The sequence below is a fragment of the Taudactylus pleione genome, unplaced genomic scaffold, assembly GCF_031769625.1.
Source record: "Taudactylus pleione unplaced genomic scaffold, aTauple2 ptg000231l, whole genome shotgun sequence".
Classification (NCBI taxonomy): Eukaryota; Metazoa; Chordata; class Amphibia; order Anura; family Myobatrachidae; genus Taudactylus; species Taudactylus pleione.
This window is the reverse complement of record NW_028284633.1, coordinates 4,784,668-4,807,566: the sequence shown is the minus strand read 5'-3', so window position 1 is coordinate 4,807,566 and position 22,899 is coordinate 4,784,668. Positions and strand designations below refer to the sequence as shown.

At 48.7% G+C, this 22,899-nt stretch overlaps 1 protein-coding gene across 2 annotated transcripts in view; it reads left to right on the top strand.

The window, feature by feature from the left end:
- Positions 1 to 1,531: 1,531 nt before the first annotated feature.
- Positions 1,532 to 22,899, top strand: part of CASP2 (caspase 2) — a 51,999-nt gene continuing 30,631 nt past the window's right edge. The window contains exons 1-3 of one of the 2 annotated variants that reach the window (XM_088479390.1): positions 1,532 to 1,803; positions 15,566 to 15,621; positions 19,987 to 20,131. In XM_088479390.1, coding sequence (XP_088335516.1) covers positions 19,988 to 20,131 — 144 coding nt within the window. In that variant the 5' untranslated portion in view covers positions 1,532 to 1,803; positions 15,566 to 15,621; position 19,987. The remainder of the gene's footprint in view (positions 1,804 to 15,565; positions 15,622 to 19,986; positions 20,132 to 22,899) is intronic. The other variant, XM_088479389.1, reaches the window with a different exon arrangement.

The window sequence follows — 22,899 nt, the reverse complement described above, 5'->3', positions numbered from 1 at the left end:
ATACACTGCAGCACCCATGTTATAGTGCACAGGCCGGGCTGCACACAGGGACACCCATGTTATAGTGCACAGGCCGGGCACACTGGGGCACCCATGTTATAGTGCACAGGCCGGGCACACTGGGGCACCCATGTTATAGTGCACAGGCCGGGCTGCACACTGGGGCACCCATGTTATAGTGCACAGGCCGGGCACACAGGGACACCATGTATGTAATACACTGCAGCACCCATGTTATAGTGCACAGGCCGGGCACACTGCAGCACCCATGTTATAGTGCACAGGCCGGGCTGCACACTGGGGCACCCATGTTATAGTGCACAGGCCGGGCTGCACACTGCAGCACCCATGTTATAGTGCACAGGCCGGGCTGCACACTGGGGCACCCATGTTATAGTGCACAGGCCGGGCACACTGGGGCACCCATGTTATAGTGCACAGGCCGGGCACACTGGGGCACCCATGTTATAGTGCACAGGCCGGGCTGCACACTGGGGCACCCATGTTATAGTGCACAGGCCGGCCACACTGGGGCACCCATGTTATAGTGCACAGGCCGGGCACACTGGGGCACCCATGTTATAGTGCACAGGCCGGGCACACTGGGGCACCATGTATGTAATACACTGCAGCACCCATGTTATAGTGCACAGGCCGGGCTGCACACAGGGACACCCATGTTATAGTGCACAGGCCGGGCACACTGGGGCACCCATGTTATAGTGCACAGGCCGGGCACACTGGGGCACCCATGTTATAGTGCACAGGCCGGGCTGCACACTGGGGCACCCATGTTATAGTGCACAGGCCGGGCACACAGGGACACCATGTATGTAATACACTGCAGCACCCATGTTATAGTGCACAGGCTGGGCACACTGCAGCACCCATGTTATAGTGCACAGGCCGGGCTGCACACTGGGGCACCCATGTTATAGTGCACAGGCCGGGCTGCACACTGCAGCACCCATGTTATAGTGCACAGGCCGGGCACACTGGGGCACCCATGTTATAGTGCACAGGCCGGCCACACTGGGGCACCCATGTTATAGTGCACAGGCCGGGCACACAGGGACACCATGTATGTAATACACTGCAGCACCCATGTTATAGTGCACAGGCCGGGCTGCACACTGGGGCACCCATGTTATAGTGCACAGGCCGGGCACACTGGGGCACCCATGTTATAGTGCACAGGCCGGGCACACTGCAGCACCCATGTTATAGTGCACAGGCCGGGCTGCACACTGGGGCACCCATGTTATAGTGCACAGGCCGGGCTGCACACTGGGGCACCCATGTTATAGTGCACAGGCCGGGCTGCACACTGGGGCACCCATGTTATAGTGCACAGGCCGGGCACACTGGGGCACCATGCTGCTGGTGCTCTCCCTATTCCTCCTTCCTCACGCGCATCATCCCTGTCATATAAATAATAAGCGCGGGAAGAGGTGGGACGAACGGACCAATCAGCAGAAAGCCCGCGAAAACCGCGTGACGTCAGAGGCTTGTCGCTGGGCAGGAGGGGCGGAGCTCGAGCGCAGTGCGCATGCGCCTCTGGCCGGGACGCGGCTGGCTGTGTGGCTGGAGCGTCGGGGAAATCCTCCTGTGTGTTTCCCGGTGTCACCTGACCGCGGGTGGTGCTGGGGGAACGGGAGGCAGCCCGGGGACATCTATGCAGAGTGCGGTGCCGTCACCTCCCCCTCAGGCTCACCCGCTCCTGCCACACCTGCCCTGATAATCCTATCGTTCTGATTACACCACGTGACCAGGCAGGTGGGCGGGGCTTCCCTTCATCTCCAGGTGAGCGGACTATGTACTGCGCATGCGGCGTCCCTGGTGCTGTATAGTATGCTGGGTGTGCTAGATGTCATACTCAGCATCTTATTCAATATGGTAACGTGCACAGTGCCACTTACCATGTGCTGGGTGTGATATTCCGCATCTGCTTATGCACAGTGCCACTGCCCATGTGCTGGGTGTGATACTCAGCATCTGCCCATGCACAGTGCCGCTGCCCATGTTCTGTGTGCTGGGTGTGATACTCAGCATCTGCCCATGCACAGTGCCACTGCCCATGTTATGTGTGATATTCCGCTTCTGCTCATGCACAGTGCCACTTACCATGTGCTGGGTGTGATACTCAGCATCTTCTCATGCACAGTGCCACTGCCCATGTTATGTGTGCTGGGTGTGATACTCTGCATCTGCTCATGCACAGTGCCACTGCCTGTATTCTGTGTGCTGGGTGTGATACTCAGCATCTGTTCATGCACAGTGCCACTGCCCATATTATGTGTGCTGGGTGTGATACTCAGCATCTGTTCGTGCACAGTGCCACTGCCCATGTTCTGTGTGCTGGGTGTGATACTCAGCATCTGCTCATGCACAGTGCCACTGCCCATGTTCTGTGTGCTGGGTGTGATACTCAGCATCTGCTCATGCACAGTGCCACTGCCTATGTTATCTGTGATATTCCGCATCTGCTCATGCACAGTGCCACTGCCCATGTTATGTGTGCTGGGTGTGATACTCAGCATCTGTTCATGATGCACAGTGCCACTGCCCATGTCATGTGTGCTGGGTGTGATACTCTGCATCTGCTCATGCACAGTGCCACTGCCTGTATTCTGTGTGCTGGGTGTGATACTCAGCATCTGTTCATGCACAGTGCCACTGCCCATATTATGTGTGCTGGGTGTGATACTCAGCATCTGTTCGTGCACAGTGCCACTGCCCATGTTCTGTGTGCTGGGTGTGATACTCAGCATCTGCTCATGCACAGTGCCACTGCCCATGTTCTGTGTGCTGGGTGTGATACTCAGCATCTGCTCATGCACAGTGCCACTGCCTATGTTATCTGTGATATTCCGCATCTGCTCATGCACAGTGCCACTGCCCATGTTATGTGTGCTGGGTGTGATACTCAGCATCTGTTCATGATGCACAGTGCCACTGCCCATGTCATGTGTGCTGGGTGTGATACTCTGCATCTGCTCATGCACAGTGCCACTGCCTGTATTCTGTGTGCTGGGTGTGATACTCAGCATCTGTTCATGCACAGTGCCACTGCCCATATTATGTGTGCTGGGTGTGATACTCAGCATCTGTTCGTGCACAGTGCCACTGCCCATGTTCTGTGTGCTGGGTGTGATACTCAGCATCTGCTCATGCACAGTGCCACTGCCCATGTTCTGTGTGCTGGGTGTGATACTCAGCATCTGCTCATGCACAGTGCCACTGCCTATGTTATCTGTGATATTCCGCATCTGCTCATGCACAGTGCCACTGCCCATGTTATGTGTGCTGGGTGTGATACTCAGCATCTGTTCATGATGCACAGTGCCACTGCCCATGTCATGTGTGCTGGGTGTGATACTCAGCATCTGCTCATGCACAGTGCCACTGCCCATGTTATCTGTGATATTCCGCATCTGCTCATGCACAGTGCCACTGCCCATGTTCTGTGTGCTGGGTGTGATACTCAGCATCTGCTCATGCACAGTGCCACTGCCCATGTTATCTGTGATATTCCGCATCTGCTCATGCACAGTGCCACTGCCCATGTTCTGTGTGCTGGGTGTGATACTCTGCATCTGCTCATGCACAGTGCCACTGCCCATGTTCTGTGTGAAAGGTGTTATTTATTCAGTATGGTAACATGCACAGTGCCACTTCTAATGTTCTGTGTGCTGGATGTCATACTCAGCATCCGTTCTTATTCAATATGGTAACGTGCACATTGCCACTGCCCTTGTTCTGAGAGCTGGATTTTATACTCAGCATATGTTCTTATTCTGTATGTAATGTGCACAGTGCCACTTCCATGGTATGTGTGCTGGATGTTATACTCAGCATATGTTCTTATTCTGTATGTAATGTGCACAGTGCCACTTCCATGGTATGTGTGCTGGATGTTATACTCACCATATGTTCTTATTCTGTATGTAATGTGCACAGTGCCACTTCCATGGTATGTGTGCTGGATGTTATACTCAGCATCTGCTCATGCACAGTGCCACTGCCCATGTTATGTGTGATATTCCGCATCTGCTCATGCACAGTGCCACTGCCCATGTTCTGTGTGCTGGGTGTGATACTCAGCATCTGCTCATGCACAGTGCCACTGCCCATGTTCTGTGTGCTGGGTGTGATACTCAGCATCTGCTCATGCACAGTGCCACTGCCCATGTTATGTGTGCTGGGTATGATACTCAGCATCTGTTCATGCACAGTGCCACTGCCTGTATTCTGTGTGCTGGGTGTGATACTCAGCATCTGTTCATGCACAGTGCCACTGCCCATGTTATGTGTGCTGGGTGTGATACTCAGCATCTGCTCATGCACAGTGCCACTGCCCATGTTCTGTGTGCTGGGTATGATACTCAGCATCTGTTCATGCACAGTGCCACTGCCTGTATTCTGTGTGCTGGGTGTGATACTCAGCATCTGCTCTTGCACAGTGCCACTGCCCATGTTATGTGTGTTGGGTGTGATACTCAGCATCTGTTCATGCACAGTGCCACTGCCCATGTTCTGTGTGCTGGGTGTGATACTCAGCATCTGCTCATGCACAGTGCCACTGCCCATGTTCTGTGTGCTGGGTATGATACTCAGCATCTGTTCATGCACAGTGCCACTGCCTGTATTCTGTGTGCTGGGTGTGATACTCAGCATCTGTTCATGCACAGTGCCACTGCCCATGTTCTGTGTGCTGGGTGTGATACTCAGCATCTGCTCATGCACAGTGCCACTGCCCATGTTCTGTGTGCTGGGTATGATACTCAGCATCTGTTCATGCACAGTGCCACTGCCTGTATTCTGTGTGCTGGGTGTGATACTCAGCATCTGTTCATGCACAGTGCCACTGCCTGTATTCTGTGTGCTGGGTGTGATACTCAGCATCTGTTCATGCACAGTGCCACTGCCTGTATTCTGTGTGCTGGGTGTGATACTCAGCATCTGTTCATGCACAGTGCCACTGCCCATGTTATGTGTGCTGGGTGTGATACTCAGCATCTGCTCATGCACAGTGCCACTGCCCATGTTATCTGTGATATTCCGCATCTGCTCATGCACAGTGCCACTGCCCATGTTATCTGTGATATTCCGCATCTGCTCATGCACAGTGCCACTGCCCATGTTCTGTGTGCTGGGTGTGATACTCTGCATCTGCTCATGCACAGTGCCACTGCCCATGTTCTGTGTGAAAGGTGTTATTTATTCAGTATGGTATCATGCACAGTGCCACTTCTAATGTTCTGTGTGCTGGATGTCATACTCAGCATCTGTTCTTATTCAATATGGTAACGGGCACAGTGCCACTGCCCTTGTTCTGAGAGCTGGATGTTATGCTCAGCATATGTTCTTATTTTGTATGTAATGTGCACAGTGCCACTTCCATGGTATGTGTGCTGGATGTTATACTCACCATATGTTCTTATTCTGTATGTAATGTGCACAGTGCCACTTCCATGGTATGTGTGCTGGATGTTATACTCACCATATGTTCTTATTCTGTATGTAATGTGCACAGTGCCACTTCCATGGTATGTGTGCTGGATGTTATACTCAGCATATGTTCTTATTCTGTATGTAATGTGCACAGTGCCTCTTCCATGGTATGTGTGCTGGATGTTATACTCAGCATATGTTCTTATTCTGTATGTAATGTGCACAGTGCCACTTCCATGGTATGTGTGCTGGATGTTATACTCAGCATATGTTCTTATTCTGTATGTAATGTGCACAGTGCCACTTCCATGGTATGTGTGCTGGATGTTATACTCAGCATATGTTCTTATTCTGTATGTAATGTGCACAGTGCCACTTCCATGGTATGTGTGCTGGATGTTATACTCAGCATATGTTCTTATTCTGTATGTAATGTGCACAGTGCCACTTCCATGGTATGTGTGCTGGATGTTCGGCTTGGTGTGTATGGAGTGTTGCACAGTACCACTTCTCTTGTCCTGCATCTGCATTTGGATCCTGGGAAACTGGACGTCATCAGTTATTTCGTTCCCAGGATGTAATTCTCATTCCCTGATTTTGACCTTCATGTAAGAACTGAGCAGCACTAATTGTTATATAATCTGTATGTAATTCTCCTAATAATCCTGTGTACTGACAACTGACCAAGCACCACTGCTTTCACCTGTCCTTGTGTCCTCAGTGTGTTGTATGAGATGCAAATAATTTTTTGTTAAATGTGAATCTGTAAAATCTTTTTGTTTCAGTTCAGTGCGCCGTTAGGCCGACTGAAGGATTTCTTTTCGCACTGCTAGGAAATCCGAACAAAGTCCGGCCGCGGGGCTGTTTGCCGGCTTAGCGCGGCCCTAACAGCCTCACGGGCAGCACTTTAGTCTCGCTAATCAACATTCTCTGACCAAACACCCAGCTTTAGTTGCGCTAACCGATATTCTCCGACTTAGGGCCGTATTCAATTGGTTTCGCACCCGCGATACTTTTTCGCATGCCATTCAATTCGAAAGGACACGAAAACTGCACCCAGCGAAACTGAAACAGGTGAAAAGTCCTGTCAAACATGGGGAACACCCTCCAAAAGATGCACTAACATTGGGGATCACTATAGATGCCCCCGATTAGCCCTACTGAAGGTATTTGTGGTACTTAAGGTGTGACCATTGGTTCAATTTACTGCATTAACACAAGTGGTGAAGAATAGCATTAAGCAATATTTTAATGAGAAAATAATTACTCCTAGCAAATTTGAGGTACATGCAAATGGGCGCTAGCATATTTTTAAATTGCTAAAGTGAAGTTTTAAATCACGTAAAAAATCCACCTGCCGCAAGCACCTGCAATCATAAAAACACCTGCCCCATACTTGGGGACCCCCAGAAGTATATTTCGATAGTTTTTAAGTTTTTCCCCCAACTTTGCACTTTTTCACCCCCAAAATGAAAGTACTTTTTTTGGGGTGTTCTAAAGTCTTTTTTTTTAAAATAAATAAATACATTTTGACACCGTTTATCTTTGAGGGACTGTCCCAAGGGTGCAGGGGGGTTTCCCCGAAGTTTTCACCCCAAAACCGCAATCCTGCACTTTTTTCTGCCTGCTATTCATAGTCAAAACTTTTCCACTGATTACATTGCATTGACGCGAAAAGTCTTTGGAATTGAATATGGGGATAAGTTTTCGCCAGGCGAAATGCCATCATCCTCGATACTTTTCCGCGGAATCTGAGTTTTCGCTTCTAATTGAATACGGCCCTTAAGTGAGTTTAGTCGGACTAAACAGCCCGCTGAATTGAATAGCTCCAGGAACTCCTTCCTGTCGCTATTAATGGTGCGCTGAATTGAATCGCCCCCTTTATGACTGGATGGGTTACTGACCTTTGCCCATATAGCTGTTTCGAAGCATTGGGGTCGATGCAGTTAGTTGCGAGGTGGCTCATCCTGCGACGCGTATATATGAGATGAGGGCGAGTTGATGTGCCGTTGCTCAGTAGCACTGCTGAGTGCGTCAGGAAGCAGCAGTGAAGGGGATTGTGGTGACAGCTGGTTTTCAGATCACCCGTCCCCGTACCTGAATTACTTCGGTGGCTTTGTATCCACTGCTGCTGCTCGCAGAGAGTTGGATACCTAATTACCGGGGGCACCCGGACCCCAATAATTAGCATAGTAAATGGATCCCAGAGTAACTGAAAAATGCTGGGCTGTTTTTTTTTTTTTATTATTATAATTTTTATGCCGCTTTAGTAATAAAAAAAAATTGTGATAAATCCCAATGTTTACATGGAAATATAGATCTGACTGTAGATAAGACTCGCACATGCCTACGCTTGCCTTTCCCTAGAAACCTCACACCCTATTTTGTTTTTTCAGGTTTTTTATTTAATTTCAGATTTTCAAAAATAATGGTCTCGATTCAATTCAATGCAAATTGAATAGCGCCGGAAAGGACCTCCCGTCGCTATTCAATTCAGCGTGCTGTTAAGCCCCACTAAGGATTTCTTCTCGCACCCTTCCTGGGGTGCGAGCAGAAATCCGCCAAAACTACAGGCGCGATGCTGTTTTCTTACCTTAGCACTGCGGAAACAGCATCGCGCCGGGCAGTTTAGTTGGAGAATGGCGGTTCTCTTGACTAAACACCATGTTTAAGGCGCGAGAACGGGCATTCTCCCTCATAACAGCGCGCTGAATTGAATAGCTTCGGGAGCTCTTTCCCAGCGCTATCCAGTTCATGTTGAATTGAATCGTGCCTGTCTGTCCTGAACATAGGTAAATCCCATTAGCTTATTACATTTTTAGTAAAGTAATTCTGCCTCAGATTTCCCCTAAACCCCCAGATGTCCTCCTGTTCTCTTCCTGCAGACGCTTCCCTCCTGTGCCTTGTAATAACCCTATATAGATGAAAGCTGTACTGTATACTGTATATTCCTTCTTCCATCTGCGCTCCAGACTATTGAGGCCCTTCTGGTCTGTCCTGGTAAAACGTGTGACCATGGCCGATGGTATTTGCCTTTCTTTACATAATCTTATTTATCTATGTCCTTCTGGAGATATGGCCTCCAGCACGGAACACGTTTATCAGAGGTACAATAATAAGAAAAACCCTTTGTTCCTTTAGAAGCTCCTGTCTGTCCTCTGTACTCTGCTGAACGTACTTTGCATAACACCATTATTTGTTGTGTACAATAGGGCCTGGATAGGAAAAAAGGCCGCGTTTATGTAACAGGGTGCGAGTTGTGTGACGCAGCGCAATTTCCGAGATCTCTGTTGCAAGATTTAAAGTGCCAATAATTTATCAGATTTGGTTTTGCCTTTTCATTTATAGGCGCTTTAAATTTGCAGCCGAGATGGCGTCATTGCGCTGCTTCACACATCTCACACCCTACTACGTAAACCCTAATATTTCGGTTTCGCCATTGCAGAAATGTTCATGTTTTGGGCTGTGCAAGAACAGCAGGTACTCTGAACTTAATGGGGCTGAGTGGGGGGCAAAGCAGAAAAGAAAACTGTGCACCTGGGTAAAACCATGCTGCGCTGCAGGCAGGGCAGATGTAACATGCGCAGAGAGATGTATATTTGTCCAGTGCGTGTCCAAACTGAAATCTAAGCTTTAAGAATAAAGCTGTCCGGCATTTGTGGGCTACATGCAAAAGCATCTTCAGATGCTTAGAAGTTTTGGGGTCAATGCAGCCAGTATTTACCCTGCAAAGGTCATGATGCCCAGCCGTAACCATTAGGGACACCACGCGGCACTTGTGCCTGATTGGAACAGCAATTGAATAGCTATGTCGAGCGTCCAAAGGACAATTGAATTCCCCCTATGATTCCAGCTTTGTGAAAAAGACACATTATTATTGTTTATGCCACATAACTGTGGTGCTAGACTACGGGCTGGATTCAGTTACACGCGAGCTGCTCGCACTGCGCTTATAATGGCCAGTTACTGTAGGCTGATTTCTGCCTTTCGTCGGGTAACGCGTGAAGCCATTGGAAAATGGTGACTTTCTCACTGAATTGAATTGGCCCCTTTTAAGTTACAAATCCTGCAGTTGTGCATTAAACACGCCTACCCCCATGGTTGGCAATGGAGGTGGGTCTTGATAGATTGGATGAAGGTCTGGGCAGAGGGCCTGATTCAGACCCGCTTGCAAGCGGGTCTATAGTCCCCCACTGCGCATGCGCCGCCTCCAGCATGCGCGAGCCCCGTCCAGCGACGGCTGCTCCGTCACTACGGGTCTCTCTACAAGACGGGGCGGCTGTCGATGTTGATTGACAGCTCGCTCCGTTTTGTAGGCGGGGAGGGAGCGTGGCTGCACAAACTCAGGAACGCCTGGCGTTTGTCGGCGGCCCTACTGACATCACTAGTGATGTCAGTAGTGGACTCCCTGCTCTATTAGAGCAGGGAGTCCACTCGGGCTTGCGAGAGCTGAGACCCTACCACAGGGTCTCCTAGCAAGTCCGATAATCGCGACCGGCTCCAGGCCGCTCGCAAAAGCTGCGAGCGGCCTGAAGGGAAAAAGAAATGCCCTGATTCAGAGCGAGCGCTCTCCAGCAGCGAGCGACTCTGAATGAGGCCCTGAGTCTTTATCTCATGATGAGATATAAAAGAGATGATTTGCTGATTGCGGCTGTATCTGCATGCGAAACGCTACGTTACTGTGTCACAGACGCTGACACTGAGGTAGTATTTTGCATGCAGATACACCAGCAGTCGCACACAGATTATAGGCATGCCGCATATCATTTTAATCACCAGAAGCTGCTCGTCCCTCCTATTTGCATCGCTTTGCAAATAAGATGCATTTTAAGGGAAAAAGTTGCACAAAATGTCACTCAGTGCTACAGAGTCGCACGATGCTCACGCGTTACGTTGTAGCGTGCGGAGGATAGATGTATGTGGACACATCTGTAAATTAGGTGAATGCCAGATAGTAGGGGTTTGCAATAGTGAAGATGGGAAATAATGAGAATATGGATAAGGGTTTTGGTAACTACCGTAGTGAGAAGTGGTCGGGGGGGGAGATGACAAGGCAGCACGGGGGGCCGGATGTATGGAGTGAAGCTGAGGTTGGAGTCAAAGACGACAGCAAGGCATTAGAGGAGGGTGTGATGGAAGGCTAGAGGAGGGTAGTGGCATGTGTAAGGATTTCTAGTGGCATGTGTAAGGATGGACAGTTTGAGCTTTAGGTAGCGCTGGGGCATCCAGATTAAAGTGGCAGTGAGGCTAGTATGGCAGAGAAGGGGAGATGTTAGTGGAGGCTAAATGTGTACATTAGTTCACAGTGAGAAATCAGAGCCTTGAATGACCGCACGCTGGGCCGAATTCATTTCAGTGCGATGTTGAATAGCCGCGGGAGGGAGCTCCTGCAGCTATTCAAATCAAACGCACTGTTTGCCTGGTCGGGAAACAGTTAAGTCTGAGAATGCCGGTTCTCGCGACTTAACCTGGGTGTTAAGGCGCGGTGACCGGCATTCTCCAACTAAAGTGCTTGGCGCGCAGCTGTTAGCGCCGCACTAAGCCGGCAAACAGCTGCATGGCCGGCACTTTTGTCGGATTTCTCCTCGCATCCCCAGGGGGGGTGTGAGAAGAAATCCTGTAGCTGCCCAAACAGCGCGGTGTGTTGAATAGCTTCAGGAGCTCTCTCCCGCGGCTATTGAACATTGCACTGAATTAAATTCGGCCCAATCAGACAGTAGAGGAGTGGATGTGTCAGTAGTAGAGCATTCAGAAAGGTAGGCGATAAACGGTAGAGGGCTGCAGAGGCCCCATTGCTGGTGAGGAGGAGGAGGAACTTGGCGATAGAGCTGATTTCAGCAGATGGATTCTTGAGGATGGAGAGATGAGCGCATGTCTGAAGATGGAAGGTAATGTCCAGGTGGAGGTGGACAGGTTGACAAGGTGATCATTGGGGGTTGGGGACAGTGTGTAGGAGGCAGGAGTAAGAAAGAAGTGTCCTCCAGTAACAGGAGAGTATGAGGGTGATGGGTGTAGGGTGATGGATCTGGTGAGGTGAGGCTTCTCGGAGGATGATGCTAGGTTTGCCTTTGATGTAGGTGAAGAAGTCATGAGCAGTGAGGGAGCAGGGAAAGGCAGAGAACTGAGTAGACTGTGACAAAGGAGCAATCGGGTTTGGGCTAGGGGTAGATATTGGGGATCTACAGGAGGTTTGCTTGTGGAGAGGGCAGGTGGGATGGTAAGAGGATCATAGATTATTTCCTTTCTGATAAGCTGCGGTGTCCTTCACTTTAGTAAACTTCCAACATACATAGCAGCGGACAGGCGGTAATTATGCTGAGCACCAGATAATGCCTCTTCATCACAGCCACACAGCTAACCTTCACCTTGGCACAAAGCCCGGATGGTGCATGTAGCCATAGAACAATAAGGGCTCTGAGAGCCCTTCTCTGGCCTGTGCAGACTTTCTAATCATTACTGTGTAACACGTAACTACAGCCAAAGCCCATTCTAACAGGAAGCCCCCAGGTCCCCACTGCTCAGGGCTCTGAGAACGTGGAATAAAATGCTTAGCACAGACCTGGCGCAGGCCAGCTGGCGGGAGCCTTGCAGCTAAGCTCTCCCTCTGCATCTGTGTGTGTTTGGGGATAGAGAAAAGGGGGGAGAGGGGGTCGGAAATAACCAACCCATCTGTTTGTCATTTTGAGAATTAAAGAGAAAGCACAAAGATCTTATGGGTTTTGTTTTTGTTCTTTAATCAGTAAAATTGCAACAAAATACAAGGTGTTTTACTTTTATGTTTTTCCTGCTCCTTATGACACTGATAGTGTGCAATACTAATGGCATAGAGAAATGGCCTGTTTAGTATATGCAGGAGTGACACACGTCTACCTCCAGCAGAAATAAATGTGCTCGTAACCTGTTTGTAACATCCATGCAACAGAAACATCTTAGGGGCCTATTTATCATTAATGCATTTGCGGCATATTCCCCGAAAACACAGTTTTTCGGGAAATACTCGCAAATATTAAGTATCCCATAGATGTATTATGGAGGGATCGCAGCAGATATCTCTTGATACCTGCTGCAGTCACTCCATTTCCGCCAGCAGCCCGGACCACCATAGCTCTCTATGGGGGATGCGATGCTGTCAGAGTGTGGCCCCCGCAGTCTACATCATCTGAAAATGACGTTGGGCTGCTGTAGCCCACATGGCAAAAATGACCCTCTCCGGCAATGGCTGCTGCGCCTCCGTGGACTGTAGACCGCGCCTTTTGAAGCCCCTGTCCCTGCAGGTGCTATTTAATACATCACGGCGCTATGATCGCATACTGCAGTGCGATCATGGGCGCTACCATCTCGCCTAAATCGTATTGAGTATGTGATTATTGATAAATAGGCCACTTAATGAGAGATTTTTGTGGTTTGAGCAGAGTTAGGAGACATGGGCTAAGTAGATTCCTGTCAGTCACCTTTGCTAGTGGCCCCTTATCTTCTACACTGTCATAACGTCTGTCTATGTCCTCAAGCTGTACCTCCTGGTCACTTCCATACATGTCCCTGCACTGCTGCTTCACTCCTCCGACATGCCTGTACCCACACCTATAGCAATGTGTGCTGATGGGATATTATGGAGTGCAGCTTGTTTTAGTTACTGTGGCTATTGGGGCTAATTCAGAGCTGTCAGCTGAGCAAGAAAAAAAAAAGCAAGAAACTTTGGCCCTCATTCAGAGCCGGACGGGTCACCACCCACAGCCTATACGAGCGTGCAGGTTGATGGTCGCGATGGTCTTGACCATCGCGACCATCGCCACTGCGAGCCGGAGCCTGCGGTTGAGTTTCTCAACCGCAAGGCCCGGAGTGATTTTGGCTCTATCAGAGCCAAAATCACTCCCACTGACATCACTAGTGATGTCAGTGGGGCCGGCTTCTGACGGTAGGCGTTCCCTTGGGAACGCCCCCGTCTGGGAGGCACGCCCCCGGCATGCCCACCAAAGGGGGCGTGCTGTCAATCAACATCGACAGCACGCCCCCTTTGATCAGACACAACGAGCGAAGGACTTTCCTTCGCTCGTCGCGTCTGGCGCATGCGCACGACGGAGCTCCCTCCGTCGTGCGCATGCTCAATGCACACCATCAACCCACTTGCGAGCGGACAGCCGCTCGCGAGTGGGTCTGAATCAGGCCCTTTGCACCTAGGCAAAACCATGAGGCAGATGTAACGTGTGGAGAGAGAGGGACATGTCCTAGCTCAGATCTATATGGCAGTGTTAAGGGGCCTATCCATTAGCAGATAAAATGAACAATTAATCGTTCATTATATCTGCTAATGGATAGGCCCTGAACGATGACAGATGCGCACTCCCGCGGCCGATATATCGCATCTATCATCTCTCCAACATGTTGGTCAATTATCGCATATAGCTGTACGATATTAGCAATATCGTGCAGTTTATATGTGGTGAACGATGAAAGATATTAGCAGCACCTACAGAGCGCTGGAGAGAAAAATATCCACTCCCTGAATGATGTCATGCGATATTGTTAGCCAAAATCTGTCATGTACATAACAGATATCGTTCAGCACAGCCACAGGATTTTCAAGGGATATCTTTTGTCTTTCATCGCTCAGAAATACATCTGCTAATGGATAGGACCCTTAAGAATAAAGCTGCCCAGCATGTGTGGGCTACATGTAGAAGCAGCCAGTATTTACCCTGCATACAAACCTAATACATGTATTTGCATCCTTGCAGTGCAGCGTGGTTTGTAACCGCTTCAAAGCTACTTTTTGTTTTGTGACCTCTAGTATACATAAAATAGTACCTATAGTAAAGACAATGGGCCGTATTCAATTTGAGGCGAAAAGTCAGAGGTCCGACTTTTCGCCGTCATCGCAGGTTTTCCTGGGGATAAAGTATCAGGCGCGTGTCCGCGTAACCCCATATTCAATTAGGAATCGCGAAAATGGGACCCGGCAGAAAGGTAAGTATTGAAAAGTCCTATCAGTTTTGGGGAAATCTGCCTGTCACCCACGAAAAGATGGTCTGACATGGGGGATCACTATAGGTACCCCCGAATTGGCCTAAAAAGGTATTTGGGGTTTTTAAACGGCCGTGGCAGGTGCTTTTAAGCGCCTTTGTAAAGATGGTGAAGAATAGCACTTAGCTTTATTTAAAAAAAATAAATAAATAACTAGTCCCATCCATTTGGGGTACATGAAAATGGGTGCAAGCATATTTTTAAGACCCTAAAGAGAACTTTTAAACGCTCTTAAAAAATCCACCTGCCTCAACCACCCGCATTCTAGAAAACACCTGCCGCATACTTGGGAAAACTCCCACCCGGAGTCGATTTTGCTAGTATAGTGTTCCCCAATATTTATTTTTTCGCCCCCAAAATGAGAGTACATTTTTTTGGGGTGTCCTGAGGAATTATTTGACTTTTTTTTTTTTTGTCAGATTACTTTTAGGGGACATTCCAAGGGCTGCAGGCTATTTTTTTTAAGTCTGCACCCCAAAACCCCAATTCCGCACTTTTTTTGCCACCTATTCAGTGGTGAAAACTTATCCCTGATTTTTGCCAAAGACTTTTCGCTCCTGTGAAAAGTTGTTGATATTGAATATGGGGATAAGTGAAAAATTACGAAAATGACGTCATAGGCGATAAATTATTGCCGATAACCCTTTTTCGCAGCCTTATTAAATATGGCCCTTTGATGTAAATGATGCATTTAAGTAAAATGTAGCAATACAGTGTACTATATATCTGTCTGTTATTACCCAGTTTTGTTCTATTTATCTTTCCTATTGTAAAGCGCAATGGAATATGCTGCGCTATATAAAAAACTTAATAAATAAATGTAGTAGTCATTTCAGGTAACGCAATAGGGAAAGCTGGCTCTGTGTGGTATGCAGCATGTCCCTATTAATCAGGCAATGTGAGAGCAGAGTCACTTTAACTGAGAGCCCACACATCCCCTCCCTAACCCTGCTTTCCTCCTTACTCCCCCTCCTTTTACTAAATGTCTCTGCTTCCTCTTTGCACTCATAGTTCTATCTCTTTGTTCCCTTTCTGTTTTCTCCTCTGCTCTTCATGTCTCTATATCCTGGGAAACTCTTCTGTGGCTAAGGGATGTAGATGAAAGTGGTCATCGGGCATTGAGGACTCCTCCGAGGCGCTTCTCAGGTACTTGTTATTGTTGCACTAGTACATCTGCCCTTACAGAGCGCTGTATACCTGTATACAATCTGTCCAGAAATGACTCGCCGTAGCATGGGATTGGTTACATTCTCTTCTACATTGTTTATGCAGGATCCTTATAAAGCACCTGCCAATTATACTGTAAGCAGTATGAATTTCAGCCACCATCCTTAGTGTTCCCTCTAGCTCCGGCGGCAGGCAGGGCGCCGGAGCTAGAGAGAGCAATCTTGTGCGAGCGTGCGCGCGTCCGGAAAGGGGGCGTGGTTATGAAAAGGGGGCGTGTCTATAAGACGCGCCCCCTTTTCGTTATACTTGGGGGCGTGCCCGGCGCTTACGGACATGCCGGGCTGCCCCCAAGCGCTGCAGAAAGGGAGAATAGATGCCGGGCGCATGCGCCCGGTGTCTATTCTCCGGCGGTGACCGGATCACCGTATGTTTGTCCACCCGCGGGACACTGCGTCCCGCGGGTGAGAACGGCTCCCGCAGGCTGTTAGGGCAGGGCGCTTTTTGCCCTCCTCCTGGAGGGCAGGGTGCTTTTTGCCCTCCAGAAGGAGGGCAGGGCGCTGCGCCCCGCTAAAACAGCCTAGCGGGAACACTGTTCCTCTATTGCTTCTGTCTCACATAGGTATCTATAGGAACATGATACACCTGCCAGGGCACAAATGCACTCTTCTGATAACTGTAAAAACACTTTTAATGCACATACACATACTCATATATTTTGTTGATATCCCACAACTATCATACAATATAGATTGATATTGTATTCATTATTTTTTAAAGTTGTTTACGTTATTTAATGCCACTAAACAGCCAGCAACTTATTTATATAATATTGTTTCTTCTTCAGGGTCCATAGGGCTCCACAGGGAGACAGTGGGTTGTAGGTGGGACTTGGAGGACCGGACACCCTATACCCCGCCCACAGCCTGAGGGCAACTCAGTTTCGTTGGTGTCCGGCAGGAGCTGGATCACCATTATAACAGTGGGGCTGATATTAAGCAGCCCAAGCTTATTTTTATGATTTACCTTTATTTTCATTCATTTTACTACTGAGCAGCAGCGCTAGACAGTCCTTGTCACCCCTCTGCAGCGCTGTGACACCAGCCCTCGGCTAGGTACTCCCGGCGGGGCTTTGAGGGGGACCTAGCTAGCAAGGCTCCCCGGACCCCAGCCGGGACTCGAGGACAGGTAAGGGATAAGACTGCTACCATACTTGGACGATCTCTTGCTGTTGGCCAGCTCCCCAGAAGTTCTTCACCGCCATCTACAGGTAGCCATTGCCTTTCTCCAAACTCACGGTTGGCTGATCAACTGGAAGAAGTCTTCCCTGACACCTTCTCAAAGAATGGTTCATCTGGGAGCCCTCCTGGACTCTCAAGTTCAGAGAATATTCCTGACAGCAGACAAAATCTCTGTATTACAGCATCGGATGTGCCGACTACTCCACAGTCGCCGAGTGTAATGCAGACCCTGGGATCCATGGTGACCATCTTCGACATGGTGGAGTTCGCTCAGTTTCACTCCAGGGCCCTACAACACCTGATTCTCTCCAGGTGGAATGAGCTGCCCCATAGGCACAGATCCCAGATGATGGGCATCTCTTGGGAGGTTCGCCTGTCCCTAGCCTGGTGGCCACAGACGGCCCCTTTTGGATCCCAGACTGGGTACGATCTTGCCAATCAATGTCCTGGAACTCCGAGCCATCTACAGAGTCTTCACGCTGGCTCAGGGTGTTCTTCAAGGCAGGCCAGTACAAGTACAGTCCGACAACGCCACGGCTGTGGCTTACCTCAATCACCAAGGAGGCACTCGGAAGTCAGGCAGCAATGGCAGAAGTGTCCCGCATTCTCACATGGGCTAAACGCCATCTCCCAGCCATCTCTGCAGTGTTCACCCCAGGGATTCTCAATTTGTAAGCGGATTTCCTCAGCCTTCACGACGTGCATGCAGGGGAATGGACTCTGCATCCAGAAGTCTTTCAGCTCATGGTGGACAAATGGGGTCTAGCAGATGTGGACCTCATGGCCTCACTCCACAACCACAAACTTCCAGTGTATGGAGCCAGAACAAAGAACCCCAACGCGGCTTTCGTGGCCACATTATCAGTGTAGTGGACCTTCCATTTGGCATACCTCTTCCCACTTCATCCTATATGGATTCCATAGGAAAGGATGGCCATATGGCTTCGCATGACTATCTCACAGGCTTACATGCAGACTGCCTTCCTGTGGCGGCTACAGTATCTACTCATTCTACTCGCTCTGTGGGTCCCTCGTGGGCAGCCCGCCGTGGTGCCTCCGCTGAACAACTATGCAAGGCGGCACGTGGTCTTCTGTCCACATCTTTCTTAGGTTCTATGTCTTTGATACATTTGCCTCTCAGGATGTTTCCTTCGGGCGCAGGGTTCTCCTCTCAGCTCAGGAGCGTCCCCGCCCTTGACAACTGCTTTGGGACATCCCCATTGTGTCCCCTGTGCAGCCATATGAACCCTGAAGAAGAAAAGGAGAGTTATGGTAAAACTTGCCCTTGTTAAATCTCTTTCTTCGAAGTCCATAGGGTCCACAGGGCACCCGCCCTGACGCACCTGGCTTCTAAGGGTTATTGTCTTGATCACATGTTTCCTCTTCTGTGTGACAGTGTGATTCCTCAGAGTACCAGTCTTCCTTCTCTCCTATCCTGCTCCTGCCTTGGGCTTGTTGACAAAACTGAGTTGCCCTCAGGCTGTGGGCGGTGTATAGGGGAAAGGAACGGGGCATCCCGGGATTGAAAAAGCTTTGCTGTTGGTGTCCGGTCCTCCAAGTCCCACCTACAACCCATTGTCTCCCTGTGGACCCTATGGACTTCGAAGAAAGAGAGTTAACAAGGGTAAGTTTCACCATAACTCTTTTTTTATCTACACTAATGATGGTGTAGATCAAATTAACATATGTAGTATCTAATACAATTAATATGCATGGGGGAAATGAAAAAAAAAAAAATATAGAGTTCATGAAGAATCTTTCTCTGGGGCGTCCTGTGTTCGGTAGGGAAGGGGGAGTCATTATGCTCGTTATATTTAGGAATATATAGGATCATTATGCAACAAGGAAGAGAATGTATCTGTCTAATACATTTTACATTTTGCCAGTGAGGTTAATTACACATTGTATATGTATAAGTTCATGCCATATTAATATTATACTAGTAAAGGCACCCGGCATACACTGGGTCAATCTGCCCGCGGCTTGCCCCCCCTTCCCACCATGCCTCCTTCTCTGCTGCTCCGCCCCACAGCCCTCTCTTACCTGTTCCTGTGTCCCCCCCTACACACACTCTGTCCCGCAAGTATGGACACATCCTGGGCTCCGTTGTGACTTCTTGTGTACAGGGTGTGATTGTCTTGTGAATAATTAGGGGCACATGCTTTGAAAGAGATACTCCCTATGTCCTTGGACTACGTAATGATTTGTGCAATGGATTCTCATGATCAGCAGATAATAACTTCTCAGGGACTCCTCTTTCTACTAATGAGTGTTGGTGCCAGGATTTGGGAGAGAGGATGTTTTTTAGTACCATCTGCCACATACTGTATCTCCTTGCTACAATTTTCTCTAGTGTAATTGCAGAGAGGGGCGGGGCTTCATTATGTTGTGTTGTCAGGCCCCTCCCTAGCTCCCACCTGCTGTTAATGTCAGTTAGTAACGGGTAATTGTGATTCCCCCCTTCCTACACACACTCACACTAACACACACACACACACACACACACATTAGAGCTGCAGTGCTGAGGCTGCCTGGGACCATCCTTAGCACTTTTGAGGTATGTGCTGAGGATGAGTCCCCCTCATTCTTAGCATTGAAGGGGTTAATATTTGCACCAACCAAATAGAAAGGATGCTTCAAATATGCCTAGCGTACGTTTGTAGAAATGATGCTGAATCTGTGGGGGCAATGCATTTTCCAGCAGCTGAGCACACGCCATACTGACGGCTATTATGTACATCACTTGGAATTGAATTTACCCCTCTAAATGTGCTGTACGGTGGATTCATCCTGTGATACATAAGAAAAGTAGTGTTGGGACGCTGGGATCTTTAATTATTGGGTTGTTATGAAAGATGACCCATGTACTGTAAATTGCTTTAAAATGCAATCACAAATAAACAGGGTTACCACTACACGTCTGTAAGGTCTGTTCTCCATTGTTATATGTGCTCTGCCTCTGTGTGTACCTTCAGGCACTGCTAACACATTATCAGCTGCGGGACCTTAATGTGCACTGTGCATGTTCTGATGGAGCCCAGCTATGATAGTTATATAACTACTTCAAAGCAGACTTTGTCCTGAGCAATGTTCCTTTGTTTGATAGGATGCTGGGTGGCATGCAAGAGCGCCACAAAGACGCCCTCATCAAGCTAAGAATGATCCTGATACAAGAGATGGTACCTGATGAACTAGTGGAACATCTCGTCTCCAAGAAGATCTTAACTCCGTTTATGCAAGAGAAGATCCAGGTGAGCGGGGGATAAATGTGTTGGTGCTGCGGCTGCAGGGTACTTACCTGGGGCTCTTGTTACTTCCTATTATAGTATCCTTGTAGTGAGCAGACTACAGGAACGCTGTACTAAACTGCCCATGGCATGGTGAGCACTGGTGATTGGCCTTTTATTACAAATGCTTAAGGAAAATAAATATAAATGAACATCTCCCGTTTTTCATGTTGTTCGCAAAGTTTGCAGGTAATTGTGCTGTAGAATAAAGGCATGAGATAGTATTCCGGGACGGCCGGCCGGTGTACAGTTCTGTCTTTTCTTTCCCAAAAGCTCTTCCAAAACTCTTAAGTCGTCAGGTTTGTGTTCTTGCAGCCTTGTTACGTAAGTGCAGCTCTCGCTATACTGCACATGACACTTTGCCAGCAGCACTGTCATATCTAGATCCGTGGGAACACTACAACCTGTCACCAGTAGCTTACCTACCTCTGCATCACATTGCTTCTATATAGGTAGGATCACACCGCACACAGCGCAGAGCATAGTGCCCCACAGCAGACTTGTGCCACCAGCAGTACTTGGCTCCGCAATAAACTTCAGGCCACTGTCAGAGTGTTGGGACGCACTGGAATAGCCTTTTCCCTTTACATGGGTAGCGTTTGGAGGTGGCAGGCCCTTATCTCACACTCTGAAGATGAGTGCGAGTTACAAGTGTGACTTATTTGTATAATAATGCTAAGAAATGAAACCATTGAATCAGCCATAAAGATAAAATAAAAAATGAAGGTTAAAATTACAATAGTTCTTTGATCTCTTATTTTAGAACTATCTATTCAATGGCAGTGGTTTGGCTTGCTGTTGCTGGTAGATGATTAAATAATGTAAATGTCATGTAAAACCTTAGTAGTAAAAGAATCCCTGTTTTATAAACCACACCGTCCGATGTAAAAAGTCCCTATTTTCTGCACTCCTCCTCCTATTGTCATTTTTTTGGGATTATTTTACCTCCCCAGCGTTGTATTACTTTATTTTGTACTCCCCTCGCCCCCATTGATAGTAGATCCCCCCTGGGCATTACCCCCTCCCCCCACATGCAGAGCATGTGATCAGCCCAATATTGTTTGGAGTACTAAGTTCCCCTCCTCACACTTTGATCCGCCACGCATGCACTCCAGAATGGTGTTCGCACGGCATTCAGAGGCGCGATTGCGGCAGTGATGTCGTTGGTCACAGGGGCTGCAGAAGGAAATACGTTCTGTTCCTGTAATGTGAATTACAGGAACAGAACACCCCTGACCTCCCGGGGGGTGCCTAACCCTAAGTTCCCCCCGGGAGCCCTAAACCTAACAACCCCCCCCCCCCCCCTTCGGTCGGGATGCCGGGCGCCGGTCTACCGCCGTCTGTGAAATGAGCGGCGTCTACATCTAGACGCCGGTCATTTCACCCTCGCCGGGATATGACAGTCGGGAAGCCGGCTGTCGGTATAATGTCAGCCGGTTTCCCGATTGCATCCCGGCTGGCCTAATCAATGTATATCCTATCCCGTGGTCTGAAAGCACTGTGTGTAGTCGGTAGACTTGCAGCTGTGGCGCTGGTCTGTCTTCTAGATCAGCCATGGAGGACAACTCCTGTGTTTCCAGTGGTTGTAGCAGCTGCTGTGTCCATTGTCTATTTCTTAAGCTGGGTGCACACTGGGCAATATTTCATCCGTTCACTCGGGGCCGACATCGTTCACATACTTATCACATCTGCTCCGCAGTACAGCAGATGCCCGATATATCAGCTGACCGCCCATACACTTGCTGTAGGGACTTTCGGTGACTGACAGCTCAACTGAGCGTTCAAATTCAAATGCACGCCCAGTTGTGATGTCAGGGAATGCACAGTGAGTGATTGGCCCCTGTGAACGGGCATTCTCCAACCTAAAAGCGCGCTGAATTGAATAGTTTCGGGAACTCCTTCACGGCGCTATTTCATTTGCTTTCAATTGATTCGAGCCCTTTATCTGTGTTTCTTTTTTCAATCCTACTGATTTAAGGATCATTTTTTCTGACTATCAACTGCTAAGATACTGATTGTTGATTTGGCATTCTAACTAATTACTCTTCACTGAAAAACACAGAGGGGTATAGTTACTGAAGTGCAGGATATTTAGAAGGGGAGATGTTACCCATAGCAACCAATCAGATTCTACTTATTATCTTCTAGAATGTGCTACATAAATGATAAGTAAAATCTGATTGGTTGCCCATGATTGGTTGCTGTGGGCAACATCTCCATTTCTAAAAACACACACTTTAGTAAATACACCCCTAAGTGGCTGATGTAAGGGGCTGCCAGATGCAGGCTCTGGCGAGGTCTTCAGAATTTTTAAAGTGCCAATCATTTAGAAGGCAACACCTGCTCATGATGATTTGGGAGGCAGAGGCAGCATAACCACCTGCTGATGCCCGTCACTGCTGGGTGGCTCTGCAGTTATGCTGAATGGCAGTGCTGGCATGGGAGTCACAGGTGAAGGCACTTGGTCACCAGAGATGCTGAAGCATGGATCCCTCGGTCTGGTGGCACTGGCTACCCCGATTAGAATATATCCTTATTGGAAATTAAATATTGCATATATAAATAATGTATTTAGGTATCAGACCACATACTTATTAAATTATCTTGTTATATTGCTGGAGGCGACACACGCGGGAGGGAGCGGCCGCTAATGTTGTGCCTAGGGGCAGCCTGACCCCTAAATCTGCCTCTGGAGCCGCCGGAATCTCGCCAGAGGCTGCTATTACATAAGC